This window comes from Lutzomyia longipalpis, chromosome 3 (assembly GCF_024334085.1).
Source record: "Lutzomyia longipalpis isolate SR_M1_2022 chromosome 3, ASM2433408v1".
Taxonomy (NCBI): Eukaryota; Metazoa; Arthropoda; class Insecta; order Diptera; family Psychodidae; genus Lutzomyia; species Lutzomyia longipalpis.
The window spans coordinates 25,813,230-25,837,493 of NC_074709.1; the positions used below are offsets into that span (position 1 = coordinate 25,813,230).

Consider the following 24,264-nt stretch of genomic DNA (forward strand, 5'->3'; position numbering starts at 1 on the left):
GACCCAAAAATTATTTTGTGTTTTTAATACATTCAGCCCCTTGGATTTCTCACGATCCTCAAAGGGTTAATGGGAAATCTTTTTTTGCATGATTTCAAAATGATTCTCAACATTATTTTGAATTTAATTTATTTGCTAGAAAAATCAGCAAAACTCTGAAAAGAATTCCAAAAAATCACCAGATGAATGCCCCTTGGAAATTTTTTTAATTTTTTTAATTTTTTTAATTATTCTTCTTGCGTTTCAATAATTTTTTAAAGACTTTTTTTTTAGATAAAATTTTATTCTTTTTTCCCTCAAATTTCTCAATAAAATCCCTCGAATTCCGTCGTCAAAGGGTTAAAATCTAAGAGAAAAAATAACTTCAGAATTTTTAATGAAAAAACTTTTATTTCTATTCGCCTTTTTCTCAGGCTTGTAAAGAGAATTTTTATACAAAATGCATTGCTTTGTAAAAAAAAGAAAATGGAAAATTATTCGCTTTTGGAGATTTCCAGATCCCTAATAAGCTCCCTGCATTTCCGTGGATACAATTTTCTCCATGAGGAGGGAGCTATTTGAGTGTTGTTGCCTTGAGGAGGACCACATTGATGTCCATTGGGGGGAAATTTTGAAGTAGTTTAACATTGCATGCAAAATCCTGCTCCAGAATTTGCTCCCTAAGTAATCTGCAAATAAATAGAAGCTCCTGGTAAGGAGATTCTCTGCAGAATTTAGGGACAGGAAGGACTCACATGATCATGGCGCAACAGATGAGAATGAGGAATTCAAAACGATTCTCATCCGATAGCACAGAATCCCAGATTCGGACCACATCCGGAAGGGGGAACTCCTGCGAAAGCAGAAGAGTTAGCCACCGGAATCCGTAGTACTGCGGATAGAGCTCCTGATCCCGCAAACGCTGCCACACTTCCTGATCCTTCACCTCCAGCAACTTTGTCATCTTATTCATCATTGCCTTTATCCCACCCTCAGACTCATCCAGTGTCTTCATGAAGAAATCCCGAATCTCCCCCATCAGCGCTGTGAAGCAGAAGAAGCAATCCGCCTCGGCAAATTCTACTCCCAAAATTGAAAGAAAAATTATGTAAAAGCTGGTAAAAGCTTCTCCCAGAACTTCCCGGAAGGATCAGGGAACAAACCTCTGAACACAATGTTTGGATCTGACGCCATGACGTAGTAAATTGGTCCAACAATCTCATTCATGCCCTGCACATACCCAATTCCCGGATTGAGTTTTGCAAAAATAAAGAGAATCCTCTGAACTACTTCCCAGTGCGCTTCCTGACCCTCCTCCATTGCTTCATAATTTTCCGGGGCACGTTTTGTAATGAGATTGATCTGAGAGGGAGAGAAAGTTTAGTAGGAAGCTCTACTGCGAGATTCTGCTGTATGTATTCCGAATAAATGTTCAAAAATTCCCCAGATAATCTCCCCTTGATTAATTAATTCCCAAAAACTTACTTGCTACATTGCCGCATGATTAGGGAAGATTAGAAAGCAATAAATTGGTTAATTTGAATGAAATTTTAGATGGAAGAATGATGAAGAAAAATGCCCAGGAAGCCCATCCGGAAGATCCTACCTTTGTCATTCCCATTTTCCCCTCAACATTGGCTGAGGAGAGCTTCGATGGAGCCACTCTGGAGTGAAGTCTTCGCTCCCCATTGCTATTCACCACCACCTGGCAGGGGAATTCCGTTGCCTGCTGGAAGAATGAGATATCCGGGCAGAGTCTCCGGACATCCTTGTCAATCTGCAAAAGAACCTCGTTATCCTTGAAGAAGGTACTCCATGCACTCTCTGGGCCATCACTGAGTGGATGATCGGAGCAAGAGGAGTCCCCTGATGTGCCAGGAGAGACAACCATCTCATCGATAAATTGCTGATAGAGTTGACGCTTTTTCTGCAACGTCTGCGTCCAGGTGGATTTGTGTGGACCAAGGTAGCCAAGCAGTAAACGCCAGCAGAGTGCCCGGAAGCCACCACCATCAGGGATGCCTGTAGAAAATCCCGAAGAAATGTGATTTAAATGCCCAGTGGGATAAAATTGTGGGAGGTTCTCACCATTGAAGCAGAGCCCCTTGAGACTTCTCAGGTCAATGACATCGTTGGCCAGCAAGGTCTCGAACTCCTTCACTCTGCAATGCACAAAGGGTGGCTTTAGGGGATGATGGGGTGGTGGTTGATGATGTGGAGGAAACCTACCTCGTCTTGTAGAGAGACATTCTGAGGCAACTTTATTCCTCCCACTGGATGCTGTTGTTGACTTCCTCATGCGACAGCTGATTTAGCCACTACTCCAACACATGATGCCCACGATGCTCTGTGTGCAGCAGATGGCGCCACATGGTCCGGGAAGACCTTCCCGCCAATTTTCAAGCATCTCAGACTGCCGAATTAATCAGGAAAAAATTAAATCTCAAATCAGCAATCGCTGCTCCTAGGAAAATTAAATTGTTCAGAAGTTCACGATGTTGTCCCCATTGAGATTCATCAGCAAGCTCCTCCTGAGACCAAAGCCTGAGAACTTCCTCACCATTCATCGTGGTGTCTACCAGAAGCTCGATCTTGACGATTCATGCCACGAAACATCAACCAGGGGACTCGTTTTGGGGATTTACTGCGATGAAGATGATCCCAATGATCTGGGAAGATTAACTCCCACCGCCATGATGTTCAATAATGTGAGATTTTCCTAATTTTTTTCCTTTTGCTTCTCTTGAATTTTTTTCTCTTCCAGAAATATGCAAACGGAAGGATTACTGAGCTGCTGAAGTATTCCCGCCCATGCCCAAGGCTCGGTGACTTCAGGACCTTCTTCAACGTTGATCCTTACTACTCTGCTGTTGTCTTGGTGGGCTTGGGGAATGAATGTCCGGATGACAATGAGATGGAGTGCATGGATGATCAGAAGGAAGCAATAAGGATTGCTGCTGCCATGGGATGCAGGGAGTTGCAGAAACTCCAGACAATTGATGTGCGTGTTGAGAGTTTTGGGCATGCTGAATCAGCTGCTGAAGGAGCTGCCCTGGCCACGTGGACAAATGATGAGAATCGCAGCATTGGACGGAAGATTGCGCCAAATATTCGACTGCTGGAGATTGAGGGGCAGGAAGCGGATCACGTGGGGTGGCAAATTGGATTGCAGAAGGCAGAAGCACAGAATTTGACGCGACAGCTGCAGGACACCCCTGCTAATAAGCTCACACCCCTCCTGTTTGCCCAGAAAATCCTCAACATCCTCATGCAGTCGGGTGTGAATGTGGAGGTGAAGGTGAAGGATTGGGCGGAGACGCACCAGATGAATTCCTTCCTGGCCGTTGCCAAGGGATCGTGTGAGCCACCAATCTTCCTGGAGCTCAGCTACTTCGGCACAAGCTACGATGAGCGCCCAATTGTTCTCATTGGCCAAGGGACAACCTACGACAGCGGTGGGCTGTGCAGGCAGTCAGCAGCTGAGCAGGAGTATGGACGTGGGGACATGACAGGAGCTGCTGTGGTGGTGGCTGCATGCCGTGCCATCGCTTCCATGCACCTTCCCGTGAACATTCGCTGCCTCATCCCACTCTGTGAGCACATCATGGGATCATCAGCCATGAAGCCGGGAGATGTGGTGAAAACAATGAACGGGAAGTGCATTGAAGTGGCCAATACGGACTACGAGGGGCCGCTGGTGATCGTTGATGCTCTCCTCTATGCCAAGAACTACTTCCCGCGCTACGTGATTGACGTCGGGACGATCTCCAGGGAGATTAAACACACCTTTGGCAGTGAAGTCAGTACTGTCTTCACAAATTCTGAGTACCTCTGGAATGAAATGCGCGAAGCCAGCTTCCATACAGGTCAGGAATTTTTTTTATTTTTCTTCTTCTAATTGGGATGAATTAGTTGGTATACCACAATTGTGGCCGGCCGGTTGCCCAAACAATGCCCTATACCTCCTGAACGGTAACAGATAGAGACTTCCGGTTTGAAGTTTTCTATAGAAATGTGAGTGTAAAATTTCATTTTTTTACATTTTCAAAATCCAAGATGGCCGCCGTCCGCCATTTTGAAATACTGTCAAACAGTTCCCTTAGAGATAGAGGCCTAAAATTTTAGTATGTTGTAGGGCTCAGTGAGACGTTTTTATCAACAATTCATACTTGACAATCGGTCAAGCCGTTTAGCAAATATGGCGGCCTAAAGCAAAAAGTGTTTTTTCGATATAACTCGAGAACGGCTTGACCGATTTAGACCAACTCAAGCTCAAATGAAAGGTTTCAAGAAGCCATACAACTCTCTAGAACATTTCAAGTTTCAAAAACATCCGCAAGAGGCGCTAAAACCAAAAACATAAATTGCCTAACTTTAAGGGGCAATATCTCCGAATCCCCATTATCGACTTTTTTCGTTATAACTGTACTTATAATCTTTCACCATCTCGAAAATGAAGAAATTCTTTGTCGCCGTTTAGAAGATATAACCATTTGAAAAATTCTTGTATTTTCAAACGTTCTAAGAGCCATATCTTTTGAACGACTTGTCCGATTTTGCTCATCTTGGTATCAAATTAAAGGTTTTGCAATTCTTTACAACTTTCTAGAACATTAGAACCCTCTAGAACCGTTCCTTGAGGATAAAAACTGCAAAACACTGTTTTGGTAAAAGAAGGATCCGCCATTTTGTGTTCTGGAAGTGACCTTGAAATGTATCGAAATATATGTCAAATTATAGCTTATTTCAAGTCCTTTCCAAAACTAGTCAGGAAATTTCTGTAGGTCTACTAATAGAACTTGAGATATGAGCATTTTTATCTTTCAAATTGCTGAATTTTACAAAAAAATCAACTTTGACTACCAATTCTGGTCATAAATTAAATTACAACACATAGACTGACCCCTTCGCGTTTTGGTATACCAACTCTTATAACTGGACGCTTTATGATTAACTTTTTCAAAAGAAATTTTGAAAATTGAATTTCCTGAAAATGGTAAAAAAATTAATCTTGAACGTTTCGGGGATAATTTTCTGAGTTTTCCTTCTTGTCCAGGTGATCGTGTTTGGCGCCTTCCTCTGTGGGATATTTTCCGGAAGAAGATAACGGCCTACCCGCATGTGGACGTGACTAATGTGGGGGTGGGCAGTGGCTACACGTGCAAATCAGCGGCAATTCTAAATGAATTCGTCGATTCCGTGGATTGGCTGCATATGGACGTCTACGGGGTGATGGTGACCAACGGAAGGGACAAACCGTACCTCCAGGAAGGCATGGCAGGACGCCCCACGAGGACTCTCATTGAAATGATTGCAAAATCAGCCGTTAAAGAGCACCAACGATATTCCTTGGAAAGTGAGTAAGGAAATTCTTTGCGGAAAAATTTCTTTAAATTGATTAAAGGAAATTCTTGGAAAACTTTGAAGGAAAAATCATTTGTAAAATTTGTCTAATTTATTCTTCTTCTTTGCTAAATACAATGAATAATAACTTTTCTTTCTTCTCACAACGGAGAATAATTCTTGAAGAAACAACTCAAAAACTTTTGGAAATTGGTTTGATTTTTTTTCTATTTTTTCATAGTATTTGAGCTAGATTTTCCTGGCTCAATTTTTTTCCTATTTTATTTTTAATTCTATTTAATAATTTATTTAACAGTAATACCACATTTTCATCAATTCACACAGTTTATTCAGAAGCAAAGGGCAAACAACTTTTTTTTGTTTAAATCTTGCAATTGAAAATTTTTTGAATTTTTCTAATTGGAGAAAAAATTAAATAAAAAATAATTTGAAAATTCAAAAAATCAATGAAAAGTTAAGAAAAGCTTTAAGGGAATAAAAGACTTTAAATAAAGTCAGTGAATTTATTAACTGTTTGCCCCTTGTTTAAGCCCCATAAATTTATTAATTTGAGTTTTTTTGCGAGAAATCTTTCTTCGTAATTCTTGTGCTTTCGAGGAAATTTTTTCATTGAGTTGGCACAAGTTTTTCTTAGTTTTTCTTTAGAGATATGTTGACTTTTTTATTATTTTCTAATAGACACCATTAGTAGATTATTGTTCTTTTTCTTGCTTTATTATTAGATTTTTTTTAATAATTCGAAAGATGTCTAAAAATTCTTCCCGCAAGATATGTTTTTTTATTATTTAATATTTTTTTCATTTTTAATGTTAAAAATCTTTCGATATCGAGCGATTTTTGGATTTTCTTGAATTGAACAATAATTTTGCTTTTAGAAATATTTTCTCAAGTATTTTCTATATTTATATTTTTTTTATTAACAAGATGATTGATTAGTTAGGCTCATGTTTTTTTTGTCCCAATTTAGTTAACTGAATTGAATAAAATCTCCTGAAGATTTCATAAACATTTTTCTTGGGTTTATTTTTTTTCTTAAAATTCATTTTTACAACATTCAATATAACATTTTTTTTATTTATTTTCTTTTTAGTAAATATTTTTTTTTTCCTTCCTATAGTTTGTTTTTCATCAATATACAAACATTTTTTTTTATTACAGTGTCCGCATGGCCATTTATTGGTTTTTAATAGCTCCCCGATTAGCCATTGTTTGTTTGTTTTTCTGAGCAATTATTTTTATGAGAATTCTTTCACAAATTTATGAGCTTTTATGTTGTTGATTTTTTTAAAATGGCAATTAAGTGCATTAAATTGAAATTTTTAAGTGGGTGAATTAAAAAATTAAGTTTATCTCTCATTTATTAACCTGTTGCGTATTAAATTTTATTTTTTCTATTTTTCAAATTATTTTATTAAATTATTTTATTATATATTTAAAAAACAAGCCGGTGGATTTATTTAGTCATAAAAGTTTATTTTTTTCAATATTGAAAAGCTGAATTATTATTATTTTTTCAATATTTTATGTTCAGTATTTAAAAAAATAAAAGTTTTTTTCATTTAGATTTCTGTGAGGATTTTTCACTGGCAGGATATTTTTTTGTCTTCTGTTTGTCGACATTTTTTTTGTTTAACAGGATGGGTTTTTTCTTTTCAAAATTCCTTTTAATTGCAAATATTTTGTTCTTCAGTGGGTAGCAAAATTATTCTAAAACTAGAATTTATATTAAATCTTCTACATAATAAATTTATTTATTCAACACTGTTGATGGGCTAAATTATAGGTAACAAACTAACTTATTTTCTAATAATTTGCTAAAGTTTTTTCTTAATAGTTTTATATTTTTTTAGTAATTAAAAAAAGTTTTTTTTTTCAAATATTTTTCCTTTTATTAAACGGATTTAAAAGGATATTTAAAGAAATACATTTTTGTGCACTTTGATATGAATTTAAAATGTTAAATCTTTGAAAAAAAAATTGTCTAAAAAATTGTTTTGTGAAAAAAGTAAAAAAAAATGTTTTTAAAAAATATTTTTGGTGAAATAGATCAACCTTTTAGTGAATAAAAGCGATTTTTTAAAGAAATTTCTTGTCTTTAATTTTCTTTTTGTTAAAAATATCAGCTGAATTTTCACAAAATTAAGATTCCTCAAGCAAGTCTTTCTCTTTAAGAAATAAAAGAAATGTTTTTCTATAAAAGAAATATTTTTCTAGAAACTTCATTCTCAACCCTTTGAGCGAAAGATAGATCAAGTTTTGAGCATAGAATTTGGAGAGTTTTGAGCATAACGAACAAAATTCAGCAACCTCCGCATAAATCTTAATTAAATTCATCTTTTGCTACCTTTAAAAAAATATATTTATGTATGTTTTGTTTAATTACCATCCACGCACTGAGCATCCCATGGCCAGGCCACCTCCTGCGTGGCGGAATCACAGAATGGTGGTGATGGTGGAGCTGCCCGTGGCTCCGGGAATGCAGTGAGTTGCAGTGGCCGACACGACGTACTGCTTTGTCTCCTGATCCTCGTGCACCGTCGACGCGGATGAGGATGTGGCTGCGGTGGCGCTACGCTGATGCCCGGACCCAGAAGCTCTGTGATGCTGTGAGCTGGGTCCGGGCATTGATTGCTATGTGTGGGAGTGGGCGAGTGAAATGGCGTACGGCATTTCCTCCGTGTGGATGTCCAGGCTGTCGTAGAGGGGAAATTCGCAGCACAGGATGAACTTGAGGGCACGCGGGACTTCGCTGTAGACAGCCGGTGGGATGGGGATGAGTGGTGAGGTGGAAGCTTTGTATTTCCGGTACTCAATGTTGCTGAAAGGACACATGAAAAAGCAAAAAAGGGTCTTTGAAATTACTTTGAGAAATTTTTTTAAAGGATTTTCTCAATTTTTGAATATACTTCGTCAAATAAACCTCACAGGAAATTAATTAAATATACATTTTTTTTTAATCTTTAGATCTGGAAGTACTGTTCAATTTTAAGAATTGAAATGGGCTTCTGGATCAAGAATCAATCAAAGAACTTCAGAATTTAATTAATTCTCAACAGTGTTACTCTTACGAAGTATACGTTAAAACGAGAAATTCTCCTAGAAAATCTTCAAGATTGAAAATCAATCAAATCAACTTCAAAACTATTCAAAAAAAAATCGTTAAAGACTTACTCTCGGTATTTGTTGTCTGAGGATCTCTCACGGAGGGGGATTCCAGACAGGAAGAGAATGATAAAGGTGGTGAAGATGGGCGATAGGATGGCGACCCATTCGAGGCCATCAATCACATTAATCGAGATGACAAAGATACCCCACCAAATGACGATTTCCCCGAAGTAGTTTGGATGCCGCGAAAGACGCCACAGACCTACAAAAAGGACCCTTTAGCCCTTTAGAAAGAGTTTTTCTCAATAAAAAATCAAATTTTCCTCACCATCATTGCAGAATTTTCCCTGATTCGCCGGATCTTGGCGAAAGCTGAACTTCTGGAGGTCAGCATACGTCTCAGCCAGTAGACCCACCGTAAACATACCCGTACCGGCCGAATCCAGGGTCGTCATTGTCCGCGGAGCTTTTGGCTGAGAATGCCGCGGTGAATTTATAATTATCACAGGGAGAGACACAACAAACACCCACACGGCCTGTAAATGAAATTTCCCAAAACAAATATCAAAATTAAATTTATTGCATTTCCTTTTTGCCCGCATGAGAAGGAGTCTATTCACTGTGAGTATTATATGGAAGGCGTGGTTAATGCCAAAAGCTTAGGGAAAAGATTGGTTTCTTTTAAACCAGCATCCACTATATTGACGCCCCCGGAAGGACAAAAATACTCCTACAAAAACATTCTGCAAAGGTTCCATCAAGAATTTATTAATTGTAAAGATGAGCACATTTTTTTTAAACGTTTGACGTTTATTTTTTAACGTTAAACTTTTTTTTTGAATATCTGACATTTCATCCGTATCGTTAAATAATTATCTGATCATCTAGCAACAATTTTGTTTTATTTAGTCATGTTTCTTCTAACGTTTGACGTTTATCTGAACATTTCGAATTTATTTATAAGCGTTTGACATTTATTTGAACGATTGGTGAACAATAACGTTTGAAAGTGTTTGTTTAATTTGTAAAGGAAAACTTGAACTCTATCATAAACATTTACAGTAGAACTTTGGCTTATATTTTGTGCATTTAACCGTTCGAAGATCGAGCTTTCTAACCTCAAAACTTTGACCTTCATTTTCTTTTAAAAACAATATTTTTTTAAAGTTTTTTTTCTATGAATTTGAACTAATTAAGGATCATATTTCAGAGTAAAAAATCGTTTACTTTTATTTTATGAACTTTTATCGTAAAAATCGTCAAAAGAATCTTTTATTATTGTAGGAGCGCATTGACCAATTCGAGAAGAGAGCCCTCTCGACGGTCAAATGTAAACCCTCTCCTCTCCCTAAATTCCTCTCTCTCCCATAACGGTGCTGAGGACTGCAGCCCAATTGAGAAAGATCAGTTGGGCTGATGCTGTGAGAGCGAACACACGTCACCGCAGACTGTGTTCCTCTCCACAGCATGAAAAAGGGCGACAGTCCCAGCCCGTGCGTGCGTGTATGTCCGTGAGTGCGTTTTAAATTAAATAAAAGACTTACAAATCAGAAGTGGGATTGAATTCGCGGTCGCGGAGTGAAGTGTTGTGCGAAAAAGTGCGTGTGGAGTTATGGTGCGTGATTGTCACGACGGGGCTTTCCAGGAAGATGAGGAGTGACCAGAAGATGGGGATAATGTGAGAAATAGTGAAAAAAGTGCACAATTAGTGTGGAAAACGAGTGAAAAGGTGTTATCTCGGCTGTGAAATGCACACAATGTGCGTCTCAGGGGGCGTTTTGCGGGCGGAAATGTCTTTGAAGTTCCGATTGGGGGTTCATGAAGCATCGTGAGAGATTGGAGAAAGTCAATAACGGAAAAAAAGGTGTCTGTGACGTCATGGTGGCAGCTTCAAGGGATGCATAAGAGTGGATTGAATTCTCTCCGGATAGATCATGAATGAATGGATTGAATTCAGTGTTTCATTGTGCTGTGTCAGGAATAATTTCCGTCATGGATGCCACCAAATTCCAGGAACTTCATGAAGATATCCTGAATGGCAGAAAATGAGATTCAATGGAATCAAGGAGAATCTTTATGACGGAAAATCTCAACCAAACGAAGAATAATCGCCTTGAGATGCTCGGATCATCAGGAAAACGTTCTACGGGAATTTGAAGGCCCAGCAAACAGCAACAAATCGGGAAATGGGCATTTTCTCAAAAATACGAGATCATGGTGACCACTAATGAGGAACAAGAAAGAAATTTAGCAGCAGGGAAACTTCGGAGGTGCGATTATGCTCGCCAAGGGCAGAAGAAAACAAATAGTCGTTGTTAGAGATGCGAGAAGAAGCGTTCGTGAAACAGGAGTCAGCGTCGCGTGATGGCACACCTTTTGAAGGAATTCGTCTGCAGAGGATGAACGTGTTTGAGCAGTGGAGTGTACCGGATGCAGTGACAGAATGAGAAGATCCTGCGAGCATCATTTGACGACTGGAAAGTTCCCCCATGCCATCAGACAGTATCTTTAATGGTGAATGACAGCATTCGTAGCGGTGTGGTTCGTGTTCCAGCCGGAGATGCCTCTTCGAGAAAAACAATTTGCTGGGAAGATCAGAGAAGTATAAGTGTGCATGTTTGTTGAATGAGGGGCCCCGTGTGAATGATTGAATGAATAATTGTACAGCGAGTGCTGTGAAATTCGCATGAAATTACATGTACAATGTAAGTTAATAAAATAACTAAAACACGGGCTGGGACTTTCGCCCTTTTTCATGCTGTGGAGGAACACAGTCTGCGGTGACGTGTGTTCGCTCTCACAGCAACAGCCCAACTGATCTTTCTCAATTGGGCTGCAGTCCTCAGCACCGTTATGGGAGAGAGAGGAATTTAGGGAGAGGAGAGGGTTACATTTGACCGTCGAGAGGGCTCTCTTCTCGAATTGGTCAATGCGCTCCTACATTCGGCCATTCTGATCTTGTTGCCGTCCCTTGGCAACTCACAGTGAATAGTAGGAACCCGAGCTAGGAGCTTAGCTCAACTAGCCCGTTCCTTTAAACCCATAACACCGTGAGTACCAAGGTCCGTTGAACTCAATCAGAACTAGGCGCGAATACCTTTAAAATTCCGCAATTTTATGAGCGCTCAGTTCTACTTCCAGAACTGAAAGACAGAACACATCTGTCAGTGGTAGATTCGGTTCTACCCTAGCATCTCTGTGCTACGAAAGACAGAATACATCTGTCAGTGGTAGATTCGGTTCTACCCTCGCATCCCTATGATACTTTACACACAACAGCTTTAACCTATGAGGCCCAAAACCTTCATAGGTGAACCACTATGTGTAAATGATCACTTCAGATTGGATGCTTCCCTTGGCATGTCACTCATGCCATTGGTGGCTAGTTTCCACCACAACATCCCTGTGATATTCTTTCACGCACACCAGCTCAACTCATGAGGCCCTAAACCTACAAGAGTCAACTACTGTGCGTAGAAAAATACACTGGATGGCTCTTAACTTCTCAGTGTCCATAACTTCTGTTCGGACTGTTCCCATAGAGTCAAGACATATGCGATCTTTCTCGCACACGAAACTTGACATCTATGAGAGGCTGACTCTCAATACAACTGATACTCCATTTGGAGCGACCTTTGGCAAATTCTCATACTCTTTCGATCTCTCTTGCAACGTTTCCATCTTCAGTGAACTTATCCTTCCATCCTTGCTATCCTCACTTTTCATGGACAACGGATGCACAAATCCTACTTGCCAAACTGATGGAACACTGTGCAACGCAGGAAATTGAGGAATACACACAGGATATTGCTTTCAACACACTGCAAGCCTCAATTCCAAGACTAACGACACAAACGACACCTAATGAGAACCTTAAGAACTGGAGCAACCAACACAACCCGTGATATCTTTATCCTTGGCACACGGCCATTGATAATATCACATACCGCACTACAGACCCATTTCCTACGCCACAATGAGAATTTGAGAACTTAACGCCATAAGACCTCATTGTCTGTCTACCTTGGGAGACCTCTAACCTTCCAACATTTACTATACTAGCAACGCTAGACCCCTGAAATGTGGAAGAAACAAGAACTCTAACACGACCGATTGAATAATCCGCCAATTATATCGTCTATCGTATCCAATCCAGTAAGCACTGTTCTCCTGAGTCTCTTCCTACTAGAGACACCACGACTTCCACAGTCTCATTCCTAGCGGTCACACCATTGTTCACCCTATATCAGATGTACTCGTTCTCCGCAACAGCACCCACTTATTGATGATATTGTTTCTGCTGTCTGGGACCAGATATGGTGCATTCCTGTGCCATCTCTCTAAGCCCCCAACACGTCCAGCAGTAACCTCGCAGTCATGCATGTCATTCCTTCGCGTCCTTATGTCAACCCGGTACTCATCTCTCTGACGCCTGGCATTGATCTTCCGTGATCCAGCACTTTGAATGCTCCCCTGTAGCATTACGGCTCTTTCCATTCAGAATCAGCGATATATTCGACCCACTCTGCTGTTAATGTGCCCGATAAAAGACTGCAAACATTCTCTTCTGTTGCCAAATTGGATTTTTTTGTCCATCCTCAGAGCTCCGTCTCAATGACTTCTCTCGCCTCAGTGGCTGTCGGAATCTTCTCACGAATGTATATCATTCCATGATACAGTTAGGATGAAACAACACTGGTAAATTCACCCTATTCTGATCCTCTATAGAAGTTGCGGATTCACAGCCGCAAGTTCTGAGCCTTATCTGACAAGCCATGCGTATCACTACGCATGCCCGTGATGAGTTACTGAATTCCCTTCATACCTCGCAGACGCGTGATTTCTTTACAACTGAAGCCTTAGCTTGTGTCCGGTTCTGTAACCACACCGCCTCGGTACCAGTCTTAAATTGGTACCAATTTTAAAGACACATCCTGGGTCATCAACTGTCCAAAAACCGCATAGCACAGACAGAACTCTTTGTTGAGATGAAGATAGTGGTATCCATCCATTCACACTCCATTCATCAACGAACAGCTATATCTCATTACTCCAAACTCCCTACCTTTTGTGTCTCCAACCCACATGGTTTCACGCCACTGATCATCTATCTGAATTTGAAGTTGGTGAACTCGATCGATAAGGCTTTGGATAAGTACTGGTACTTTCATGATGTCCATTAAGGTAACCATAGATTCCGTCTACGACCAATCTCCCTGCTCATCATACTTCCATGAATCTACACTTCATCCTTAAAATGCTTTCAATTCCGAAGCACATCTTTCGTTATATCTCAACGAACTACCGAACCGATACCCCTGACGACGATCTACGATGCTTAACTCCACCTGTCAACAGCTCATGTTTCTCAATATCCATAGCTTCCTGCTGTCATGACATATCGTTGAGAATATCTACTCCCACGACTGAGGTGCACAGCAGTCTCACTTATTAGGTGCTCCATATGCATAATTGAGGTATTCTCTTGTACCTAATGTGTTGCTAGGTGCCCGCTGTCGACATGAATTGAGTTATTAACCTCTTTTCGTGTCATCTATTTATTCCTTTCATCCGATGGTGTACAATCACCCATACCATAGGAATACTGCAGCACCGTGTCATGGAATGGCTCCAAGAAAACCTTCTGATCCTCTCTGTGACCTTCACCTATTGTTTCCTACGCTTATAACCCGGGGAGGAGAGCAATTCTTCACTGATCATCCGTGTCCTTTTCGCTCTTCACTCGCAACGATCTTGAAGATCCTCCACCTTCTTAAATGTCTCGTCCTGTTGGGTCTTCACGACGAGACACAGACTTCACTGCAGAACTCCTTAATTTGCGTAAATTCACAATTGATGAACATCAATTTCTCACGTCTGTCGATGCATCTCATTGCAGCTACCCCTATTGTGTCACCGTGGCATGTTCAATCAAGGTCATCAGATACTGCCACCATCACTGAAGACTGTGCTGGATGTATCTCGGTCTTGTGTCCACCATGAACTCTTTCGTGGGTTAGTACAACCCAGCAGTACGCTGCCTCTGAAAATATAGCTCAAGCAGAGAGCAATTACTTTTCATTGAAAAATTGTACCTAGACGCTTGAAATAATACACAACATTTCACAGCACTCGCTGTACAATTATTCATTCAATCATTCACACGGGGCCCCTCATTCAACAAACATGCACACTTATACTTCTCTGATCTTCCCAGGAAATTGTTTTTCTCTAAGAGGCATCTCCGGCTGGAACACGAACCACACCGCTACGAATGCTGTCGTTCACCATTAAAGATACTGTCTGATGGCATGGGGAACTTTCCAGTCGTCAAATGATGCTCGCAAGAACTTCTCATTCTGTCACTGCATCCGGTGCACTCCACTGCTCAAACACGTACATCCTCTGCAGCTGAATTCCTTCTAAAGGTGTGCCATCACGCGACGCTGACTCCTGTTTCACGAACGCCTCTTCACGCATCTCTAACAGCAATCATTTGTTTTCTTCTGCCATTGGCGAGCATAATCGAGCACCCAAAGTTCCCTGCTGAATGCTAAATTTCTTCCATGTTCCTGATTAGTGGTCACCATGATCTCGTATTCCCAAACAGATGCCCATTTTTTCCAATTTGAGTACAGTTTCCTGTCTGCTGGGCCCCCGAATTACCGTAGATAACTTTTCTGACGACCCAGGCATCTAAAGCTGATTTTTATTTGTTTGGTTGAGATTTTCCATCAAAGCTTCTCCTTGATGTCACTGAATCTCATTTTCTGCCATTCAGGATATTTTCATGAAGTTCCTGGAATTTGGTGGCATCCATGTTGGAAATTTCCTAAATTTTCCTCTCTTCCACATTGAAAACATTGATCTCGTAATCAATCACGTTTTCCATGGCAGCAGCCGCATCTTCCGGACTCTCACACTGAACGAAGGCAAAACCCCGGAGATTCACAACCAATTGGCACCCGGACGTCAACCAAATCCCCCAAAAGGCATAAGAGCATCGTTCAGGAGCCTCCCAGCCGCTTTCTCCGCCAATCCTCCCACAAACTGCTGTTTTTTTTTCCACTCATTTTCTCATAAATAAATAAGAATGATTTCTTTCCATTTTCACACAAAACTTAACCTCACTTTTTATCACAATTCACTTTTTTGTGAGCACTCTTTATTTTCCAACACATTTCCGGGTGACTCTTCCGGAAATAAAAGCTCCTGAGAAACCGCACAGTACATTTTCACTCACTATCAGAGTTCACCCGTCCCGTGAATTCATTTTTTTTGTCACATTTTCCGACCACGTGCACTTTTCTTCACTTCGTGACGTGACCGTGGATAAATCCCACTTCTGAAATGTAAGTTAATAAAATAACTAAAACACGGGCTGGGACTTTCGCCCTTTTTCATGCTGTGGAGGAACACAGTCTGCGGTGACGTGTGTTCGCTCTCACAGCAACAGCCCAACTGATCTTTCTCAATTGGGCTGCAGTCCTCAGCACCGTTATGGGAGAGAGAGGAATTTAGGGAGAGGAGAGGGTTACATTTGACCGTCGAGAGGGCTCTCTTCTCGAATTGGTCAATGCGCTCCTACATGTTCCTACATGTGAAATTCGGAATTGGAAACATGTTAAGGAAGAAGTGTAGATTCATGGAAGTATGATGAGCAGGGACATTGGTCGTAAACTGAATCAATGGTCACCTTAATGGACATCATGAAAGTACCAGTACTTATCCAAAGCCTCATCGATCGAACTCACCAACTTCAAATTCAGATGGATTTGAGTGAGAGTGGCGTGAAACCATGTGGGTTAAAGACACAAAAGGTAGGGAGGTAATGAGCAGCGAAAGGAAGTGTAATGATAGTGTAGTCACGAAAAATGAGTCAATGTTTCGGTCAGAAGTTTAGAGTAATGAGATATAACTGTTCGTTGATGAATGAGCGTGAATGGATGGATACCACTATCTTCATCTCAACAAAGAGTTCTGTCTGTGCTATGCGGTTTTTGGACAGTTGATGGCCCAGGATGTTTATTTAAAAAAATGTCTAAGGCAAGATGACTTATACCGATGCAGTGGGGTTAAAGAACGGACACAAGCTAAGGCTTCAGTTGAAAAGAAATCAAGCGTCTGCGAGGCATGAAGGGAATTCAGTAACTCATCACGGGCATGCGTAGTGATACGCATGGCTTGTCAGATAAGGCTCAGAACTTGCGGCTGTGAATCCGCAACTTCTATAGAGGATCAGAATAGGATGAATTTACCAGAGTTGTTTCATCCTAACAACTGTATCATGGAATGACATATATTCATGAGAAGATTCTGGCAGCCTGAGGTGAGAGAAGTCATTGAGAAGGAGCTCTGAGGATGGAAGACAGAAAAAAAAAATCCAATTTGGCAACAGAAGAGAATGTTTGCAGTCTTCTATCGGGTGCATTAACAGCAGAGTGGGTCGAATATATCGCTGATTCTGAATGGAAAAGAGCCGAAATGCTACAGAGGAGCATTCAAAGTGCTGGATCACGGATAGCAATACAACGGGAGATCAATGCCAGGTGTCAGAGAGATGAGTACCGGGTTGACATGAGGACGCGGAGGAATGACATGCATGACTGCGAGGTTACTACTGGACGTGTTGGGGGCTTAGAGAGATGGCACAGGAATGCACCATATCTGGTCCCAGACAGCAGAAACAATATCATCAATAAGTGTGTGCTGTTGCGGAGAACGAGTACATCTGATATAGAGTGAACAATGGTGTGACCGCTAGGAATGAGACTGGAAATCGTGGTGTCTCTAGTAGGAAGAGACTCAGGAGAACAGTGCTTACTGGATTGGATACGATAGACGATATAATTGGCGGATTATTCAATCGGTCATGTTAGGGTTCTTGTTTCTTCCACATTTTAGAGGTCTAGCGTTGCTAGTGTAGTAAATGTTGGAAGGTTAGAGGTTTCCTAAGGTAGGCAGACAATGAGGTCTTAGGGCGTTGAGTTCCCAAATTCTCACTTTGGCGTAGAAATAGGTCTGTAGTGCAGTATGTGATATTAGCAATGGCCGTGGGCCAAATGTAGAGATACCACAGGGTGTATTGGATGCTCAAGCTTCTCAAGGTTCTCCTTAGGTGTCGTTAGTCTCGGAATTGAGACAGTGGGCCCAAAGCTAATATCATGTGTGTTGTGTATGTTCACTAATTTCCTGCGTTGCCCAGTGATCCATCAGTTTTGAAAGTAGGATTAGTGCATCTGTTGTACATGAAACGTGATGGATATTCTTTGGTGATATACCAGTGTTTTCTCTCTAGAATGCTGGAATAAACGGAAGAAGGTTTTGCCCTTTCTAACTAGCTGATACTTGAGTTCCATGGCCAGTAGTGATGCCTTACTTAAGTCATGGAGTATCAGTAGTATTGCGAGGACAATCTCTCATGGGTGTCAAGTTTCGTATGCGAGAAAGATCTCATATGTCTTAACACCCATGGGAACGGTCCGAAGAAGTTAAGAGCCATCCAGTGTGTTTTTCTACGCACAGTGGTTGACTCTTGTAGGTACTGGGCCTCATGAGTTGAGCTGGTGTGCGTGGAAGAATATCACAGGGATGTTGTGGTGGAAACAAGCCACCGATGGCATGGGTGACATGCCAAGTGAAGCATCCAATCCGAAGTGATCATTTACACATAGTGGTTCACCAATGAAGGTTTTGGGCCTCATAGGTTAAAGCTGCTGTGTGTAAAGTATCATAAGGATGCGAGGGTAGAACCGAATCTACCACTGACAGATGTGTTCTGTCTTTCGTAGCACAGAGATGCTAGGGTAGAACCGAATCTACCACTGACAGATGTGTTCTGTCTTTCAGTTCTGGAAGTAGAACTGAGCGCTCATAAAATTGCGGAATTTTAAAGGTATTCGCGCCTAGTTCTGATTGAGTTCAACGGACCTTGGTACTCACGGTGCTATGGGTTTAAAGGAACGGGCTAGTTGAGCTAAGCTCCTAGCTCGGGTTCCTACTATTCACTGTGAGTTGCCAAGGGACGGCAACAAGATCAGAATGGCCGAATGTAGGAGCGCATTGACCAATTCGAGAAGAGAGCCCTCTCGACGGTCAAATGTAAACCCTCTCCTCTCCCTAAATTCCTCTCTCTCCCATAACGGTGCTGAGGACTGCAGCCCAATTGAGAAAGATCAGTTGGGCTGATGCTGTGAGAGCGAACACACGTCACCGCAGACTGTGTTCCTCTCCACAGCATGAAAAAGGGCGACAGTCCCAGCCCGTGCGTGCGTGTATGTCCGTGAGTGCGTTTTAAATTAAATAAAAGACTTACATTATATAAAAAATATTTCATGCAGAATACCGATTTTTTATAATATATATATTTTTTAAATTTTTTATCAGTAAATAAAATAAAATAATATAAGATAAAAGAAAATAAAAAAAAAGATAAAATAAAATAAAATTAAAAAATAAATAGAATAAAAGTAATAAAATAAAATAAATAAAGATAAATAAAAGACAAAAAATAAAAAAAAGATGAAATAAAAAATAATTAAATAAAATAAATTTCCTTATATGTAACATAATTTATCACGAAATTTTAAATATATTTTAATTTGGGACGATTTAAAACAGAAAAACTGGTCACGGTGGCCAGAAAATCCTCCAAGGGTTAATTAAGAATTAAGATATGGGCGAGTTCAGAATCTCAATTTTCAGATTTTTCCAGGGATTTTTGGAAACAAAAATTAAGATTTTCTTCTACATTTCCCTGAATGCTTTATGATCCTTTAAAATTCGGTTATGAATTTACGGAGAACAGCACGAAAAATGACTAAAGTCCTTTCCTCTGCGTGATTAGAAGTAAATTTATTTTCCATAACAACTACCATGAATTTTATTTTAAATTTTAGAGCCTTGTAAATGGACTATTTTCCAATATATTCTCAGTGTGGAAGCCTTTCGTGAGCAATTTGCACGCCGAAAAGTGGCCGTACACACACGCTTATCCCACCTTCCTCCTCTCCCCGCTATTTTAGTGTGCTGTTTGTGTTTTCGCACGGAGGTAACATCGATACATAAAATGTGTTGGAGGAAAATATGTGCATTTTCAGCGTTTAAAAATACACCCCTCTCATGCAAAATTACGAAACACATGGATGGAGGACAAAATGATTTATTTGCATTCATACACAGAGAGGAGTCTCGACGGAACATGGTGGTGCTGCAGAGTTAATTTGCATTGGAGCGAAGGCGCCGCTCTATCGAATTTCTGTTTTGTAGAGAGGAATGTTTACAAAAAAATCAATCAACTTGCGAGGAAAAGATCATTTATCGGTATTTTTGGCTGAAATATTAACTTTCAACGCTAAACACTTAGCTGCTGATGGGTGATTTTTGAGAGGAGGAAGGCGAATAATGAGAATTTGACCAGCAAGAGATCTTTAAAATTGAATATTTTGTTTTGGGGAATAGTCTTCGGGAATAAAGAATATTTAATTGAATTTTTAGAGCAAATTGAAATTGATCTTTTTTTTGAGAAATTATTTTTATCTTTAATTCCCAGTTTTGTATTAAACATTCCAAATTGCTTATAAATGCAAAATAAATCCTTAAGGAAGGCACAGATATTGTCAAAATTTTCAGAAGCTCCTAAAAGCTCCCAAAAGCCCCTTAAAAGTATTAAAATCAAACGACTCAATTGAAAAATATTCCGCGTCCAAATTGCTCTGTAATTGTTGCATTTAGAGAGCCAATCAGGCGAAACATCAACAAGCTGGGAAGCATAAATAATTGATTTAGTCATCGGGTTTAACGGCCAAATGGGGAGTCTTTCAGCCAATTGGCACAGCGGGGAGGCTTCCGCCCATAAAGAATGCATTTTCTCAATTCACCAAAGTGCTTCGGTATGCCGTGAAGGTCGCTCTGCGTGTCAAGCAAGAGAAATGTATACATATAAATTCCTTTTGCCATTCGGAATAACTTGCGACAGCTCACCACCACCCCCCAAGTATTAAAGCCACGTACCACCCACTCGACCCCCAAGTAGTGCATTTCCTATCTGAGAGAAGAAACAAAAGGAAAACATTCTGCAATGTCAGGGGAAAAGTTTGAGAAGAAAAGGAAATGATTTTTGGAAATGGGAAATGCCTTCTGAAGTTGCTTCTCTAGAGGAATTTTCACAGAGTTTCTGTGCCTCTCAGGGCGAGGAGGAGGGGTGTTTTAGTTGAAAGTTAGAGGATATATCTCAATTTTAATTCCCTAATGGACAGGCGACTTACATAAAGTGTCCAAAAATGTTTGGAAAAGAATTTTATCCTTTAACTAAAAGTCCTTGCTAATGTCACAAAAAGTGTCCTATTTGGGATATTATGTGATTGATGTGAGTTGAAAAAGTTGCAAGAATATAAGTTATTTTAAAGGATTTGAAAAAAAAAAGTTTTTTTTTATCAACTTAAAAAATATATTTTAAAAATTCTTTAGCTGATTTATATATAATACATAGTTCCTGGATTTTTTAAGGATACTAAAAAGGAATAAAATCTTTTTATAGTATGTTAAATGTTTCTCAGCTACGATGTTTTGTTGGGAAAAAGATGCATAAATTTAATTTTTTTTTAATATTTTTTTTGTAGCTTCTTTTAATTTTACTCTTCAAGATTTCGCATATTTCTCATATTTCGATTTTCCTTCGAATAAGAGATTTTTCCTTAAAAAAAAGTGAATAAACACCTTCTATTCCTTTAACCCTTTAAGGTCCGCGATTAATCTAGCGAGCTCAGCGAGCTGATTGAACTTAAAATAATTTTTGGGGGTTCCTTTGAATTCAAATAATAAATTTTTCGCAAAAAAACTCAACTCAAAAAATTACGGTTTTTCGTCCTTCATGATCCTGTGAGTCCTTGGGGATGTCTTTTTGTGGTCATAAAATGATCAGGGATTGTAAAGACATTGTTTTGTACTAATTTGAACTCAATATTTAAAAAATAACGATACAAAATGAAACATTTTCAAATTTGAGTCTTTGGGCGTATGACCCAATGGTCCTTAAACGGTTAATAAAAAATATTTCTTTAATTTTTGGTAGGATTGCGAATAAATTTTCTGTGTGCAAAATGTACCTGGAAGGTCCAGAAGACGGCGAAACGAATAACATTGCGTTTTGTATCCTCAAACTGCTTATCCCTGCCGATTTTAACGATGCGATACAGGAGGTAGCCGGACAGCCTTGCACCCCAGATGCAAACGAACACAGTCACCATCAGCTGACGACTATCGTAGGCCTTCATGGTACGATCAATTTGCCCCAGGAAGAACGTGAGGAGGGCAACAATGATGAAGTTCACCCCACCGGCAAAGTCCGTGAGTTTATCCAGCTGGAATGTTGCTGCGATGATGAAGAAGATGATCTGCATGGCAACCGTGACGATTGCACTTATGGCAAAGTGGTCGTAGTCGAGGACCTGAATAGCCATATTGTGGGGGGTTCTTTGCACTCTTTTCCTGCACACACACACCCACTCAGCAGGGGTGGATGTTTTTGGCCGTAAATTCACATTGATGCTCCATACTGGTGAGGGAGGAGGGAGGTAATTTGCCTCGGATGACTTGCCACAGAAAAATTTGGCACGACTTCCAAAAATGCAACAATCGAAGAGATATTCTGCTGGTGAGAGGAAGAACTTATGAGCAAAAGGAGAAAAAAAAATAAACGAAAAAAAGAAAAGCTGTGAGAAAGCGAAGCTTGTGAGAGCTTTTTGGAAGATTTGGGAATGTTGTTGGGGAGCGGCGGGGGAGTGCTGTCTCACATTTTATGTAGTTCATGACCTAAATTTGCGAGATGGTTTGTATTATATATAGCATATTGGGCCTAAAAGCTCCACTTCTCTGCATTGAACATTTAAAGTTCAATTAAATGCAAATTTCCCAGCAGCATGGAAGTTAATTAAAGTTTTGAGCAATAAATTAGGGATTTAAATTAAAGCTTTCAGGGGGATTTGCATCATTTGCATATAGGAAATTTAATATGTTTCGTAGGGGATTTTTTAAAGCTTTCCCTGAGCTTTTCTTCGTTAAGAAAATTCTTATTAATCCTTTATTTGAATCTTTAAAGCTTTTGTGGGAGTTTAGAGGTATAAAGTGGAAAGAAAACTATTCATAGAAAGGGTGGAAATTTGCCTTTAATGATACCATCAAGGGGTAGTGGGAAAAAGAGAGGGAGAAGGCTGAAGAGAGTGGCCTAGAAGTAGTTCAAGAACAATGTAGAAATTGTCTATTGGATGGGAAGTTCCTTTTATTCCTCAACCACACCACCTTGAACTTCTCACACAGCACAAGAATGCACGATGTGTGGATGAATGAAGCGGATATTGAGGCGGAAGCACCCATGCCCAGAGAGCACATCCCTCAAAATGCACAAAAGTCCCGCCGAAAAAAAAAACCTTCAGCATTCTTCAAAAACTTCCCCGCAAAATGCCTTCAAAACCCATTGAGTGGTTTTCTGTGCACACACAAAAAAGCGAACCTAATGGGGACGCCAGATGTGATTTATATTTTATATAATGCCAAAAACCTTCCCCCCGTGCGCTCCCATTAAAATTCCATATAGCATCTCTCGCTCACACTTTCCCCCTTTAGCGCCCCCCGCAGAATCTTCAACATGCTCAGGAATTTTCCATACTTTTCCACAGGAAGAGAATGCACCCAAAGATCACAGGTTAAGGAGGGAGAGAGCTTTTAGTCGAACACAGAATTTAGAATAAAATTAAAAGAAAAAATTCCTTCACGCAAAGAGAATTTTTTTTCTCCAAACTAATATGTGTATGAATGGGGCACTTTTCTCCTGATGACTTTCACAGCAAATCGCGAGTAGTGCGCAAGAAATGTGTGCACCCGAAGCCACGGCTGTCGCTGAACTATTTTCAGATGGACGACCGGAGGCGAGACTGCGCCTTCCCGGAGAGTATCAGGTGATGGCAGTGGAGGCGCCGGGTTTGTGGATGAAAACCCGCGCATGGAGAGCTTTCTGGTGAAATTTCAAAATTTATTCCACAAAGTTAGCTTTCGTTGGTTCGTTCCACAACGGATTTTGAGAGCTTTGAATATTTATTTATTGATGGAGAATATAGGAAACTAAATTTACTTTCAAGAAGAAAAAAAAATGAAAATGTTTGATGGAAAATTTAACAAGAAAATAAAGTTTTATAAATTTAGCCAAGAAAGCTTTGTTCATGAGAGCTTTTAAAAAATTCTGCAAAGAAAAAATTAAAAATCATCAAAAAAAAAAGAAACAAATTTTCTTTCTTGCCTTAAGGGAATAAAAAGAATTTATTTTTCTTTTATGGTATTATATGTTTAAACCTTTCGCGTTCATACGCTGACCAAAACGTGAAACATTTTATTTTCTTGAATTTAAATGAATTTAATTATTTTTCCAAGTTAAAAATATATGAAATTTACGTAGAAAAAGCCAAAGAAGACGTTTTGACTCCAAAATGGCCTTTGAGAGCATTTACTGAATAAATATTGCTATAAAATGATCGCATGTGAATGTTTCTATGTTTTATGCGGACGCGAAATTGTTAGTATTTTTCAAAATCTGCTGAATTTTAGTTTGAAAACGTCCAGCAGGTTCTTAAAGGTCAAAAATCAAAATAAAATAATTATCAGGCATTTAAAAGGATTTTCTAAAGATTAAAAATGTCAAATTTTAGAAAAAAAGACAGACGTTAACATAAACGTTAAATTAAAAAAATTCATAGGCCAAGTTAAATACATGTAAATGCAAAGTCTAATAGATAGCTGCAGAGTATGGATTAATCAGAATCGGGA

At 39.7% G+C, this 24,264-nt stretch overlaps 3 protein-coding genes across 4 annotated transcripts; 1 reads left to right on the forward strand and 2 right to left on the reverse strand.

The window, feature by feature from the left end:
* Positions 1–370: 370 nt before the first annotated feature.
* Positions 371–2,307, reverse strand: LOC129793034 (TBC1 domain family member 13). Its single transcript, XM_055832566.1, has 6 exons — positions 2,209–2,307; positions 2,068–2,141; positions 1,586–2,001; positions 1,143–1,341; positions 735–1,059; positions 371–668 (listed from the first exon to the last, which is right to left on the reverse strand). The coding sequence occupies exons 1-6, from the start codon at positions 2,226–2,228 to the stop codon at positions 554–556; spliced, it is 1,149 nt and encodes a 382-aa protein (XP_055688541.1). The 5' UTR covers positions 2,229–2,307; the 3' UTR covers positions 371–553.
* On the forward strand, positions 2,203–5,786 carry LOC129793026 (cytosol aminopeptidase). Its single transcript, XM_055832557.1, has 3 exons — positions 2,203–2,687; positions 2,744–3,845; positions 5,036–5,786. The coding sequence occupies exons 1-3, from the start codon at positions 2,475–2,477 to the stop codon at positions 5,341–5,343; spliced, it is 1,623 nt and encodes a 540-aa protein (XP_055688532.1). The 5' UTR covers positions 2,203–2,474; the 3' UTR covers positions 5,344–5,786.
* A 1,225-nt stretch (positions 5,787–7,011) lies between these two features.
* LOC129793037 (uncharacterized) lies at positions 7,012–23,351 on the reverse strand. Of its 2 annotated transcripts, none has more exons than XM_055832584.1 (5): positions 23,114–23,351; positions 21,555–22,096; positions 8,777–8,984; positions 8,515–8,710; positions 7,012–8,161 (listed from the first exon to the last, which is right to left on the reverse strand). In XM_055832584.1, exons 2-5 carry the CDS (start codon positions 21,906–21,908, stop codon positions 7,975–7,977), a joined length of 945 nt encoding a protein of 314 aa, XP_055688559.1. In that variant the 5' UTR covers positions 21,909–22,096; positions 23,114–23,351; the 3' UTR covers positions 7,012–7,974. The 2 variants fall into 2 exon arrangements, with proteins under 2 accessions (XP_055688559.1, XP_055688558.1); XM_055832583.1 differs by having other exon boundaries at positions 21,555–22,099.
* Positions 23,352–24,264: the final 913 nt, after the last annotated feature.

What these genes read in the sequence shown, in the direction of transcription:
- LOC129793026 (XM_055832557.1), top strand. Translation starts at nt 2,475, where the DNA reads ATGTTGTCCCCATTGAGATTCATCAGCAAGCTCCTCCTGAGACCAAAG. An exon ending in CCGCCATGATGTTCAATAAT is followed by an intron (nt 2,688 to 2,743) that starts GTGAGATTTTCC and finishes TTTCTCTTCCAG; the next exon opens with AAATATGCAAACGGAAGGAT. An exon ending in CGAAGCCAGCTTCCATACAG is followed by an intron (nt 3,846 to 5,035) that starts GTCAGGAATTTT and finishes CTTCTTGTCCAG; the next exon opens with GTGATCGTGTTTGGCGCCTT.
- LOC129793037 (XM_055832584.1), bottom strand. Translation starts at nt 21,908, where the DNA reads ATGGCTATTCAGGTCCTCGACTACGACCACTTTGCCATAAGTGCAATC. An exon ending in CCGTCTTCTGGACCTTCCAG is followed by an intron (nt 8,985 to 21,554) that starts GTACATTTTGCA and finishes TTTCATTTACAG; the next exon opens with GCCGTGTGGGTGTTTGTTGT. An exon ending in TCAGACAACAAATACCGAGA is followed by an intron (nt 8,162 to 8,514) that starts GTAAGTCTTTAA and finishes GTGTCCTTTCAG; the next exon opens with CAACATTGAGTACCGGAAAT.
- LOC129793034 (XM_055832566.1), bottom strand. Translation starts at nt 2,228, where the DNA reads ATGTCTCTCTACAAGACGAG. An exon ending in ATGTCTCTCTACAAGACGAG is followed by an intron (nt 2,142 to 2,208) that starts GTAGGTTTCCTC and finishes TGTGCATTGCAG; the next exon opens with AGTGAAGGAGTTCGAGACCT. An exon ending in CAAGGGGCTCTGCTTCAATG is followed by an intron (nt 2,002 to 2,067) that starts GTGAGAACCTCC and finishes GATTTTCTACAG; the next exon opens with GCATCCCTGATGGTGGTGGC.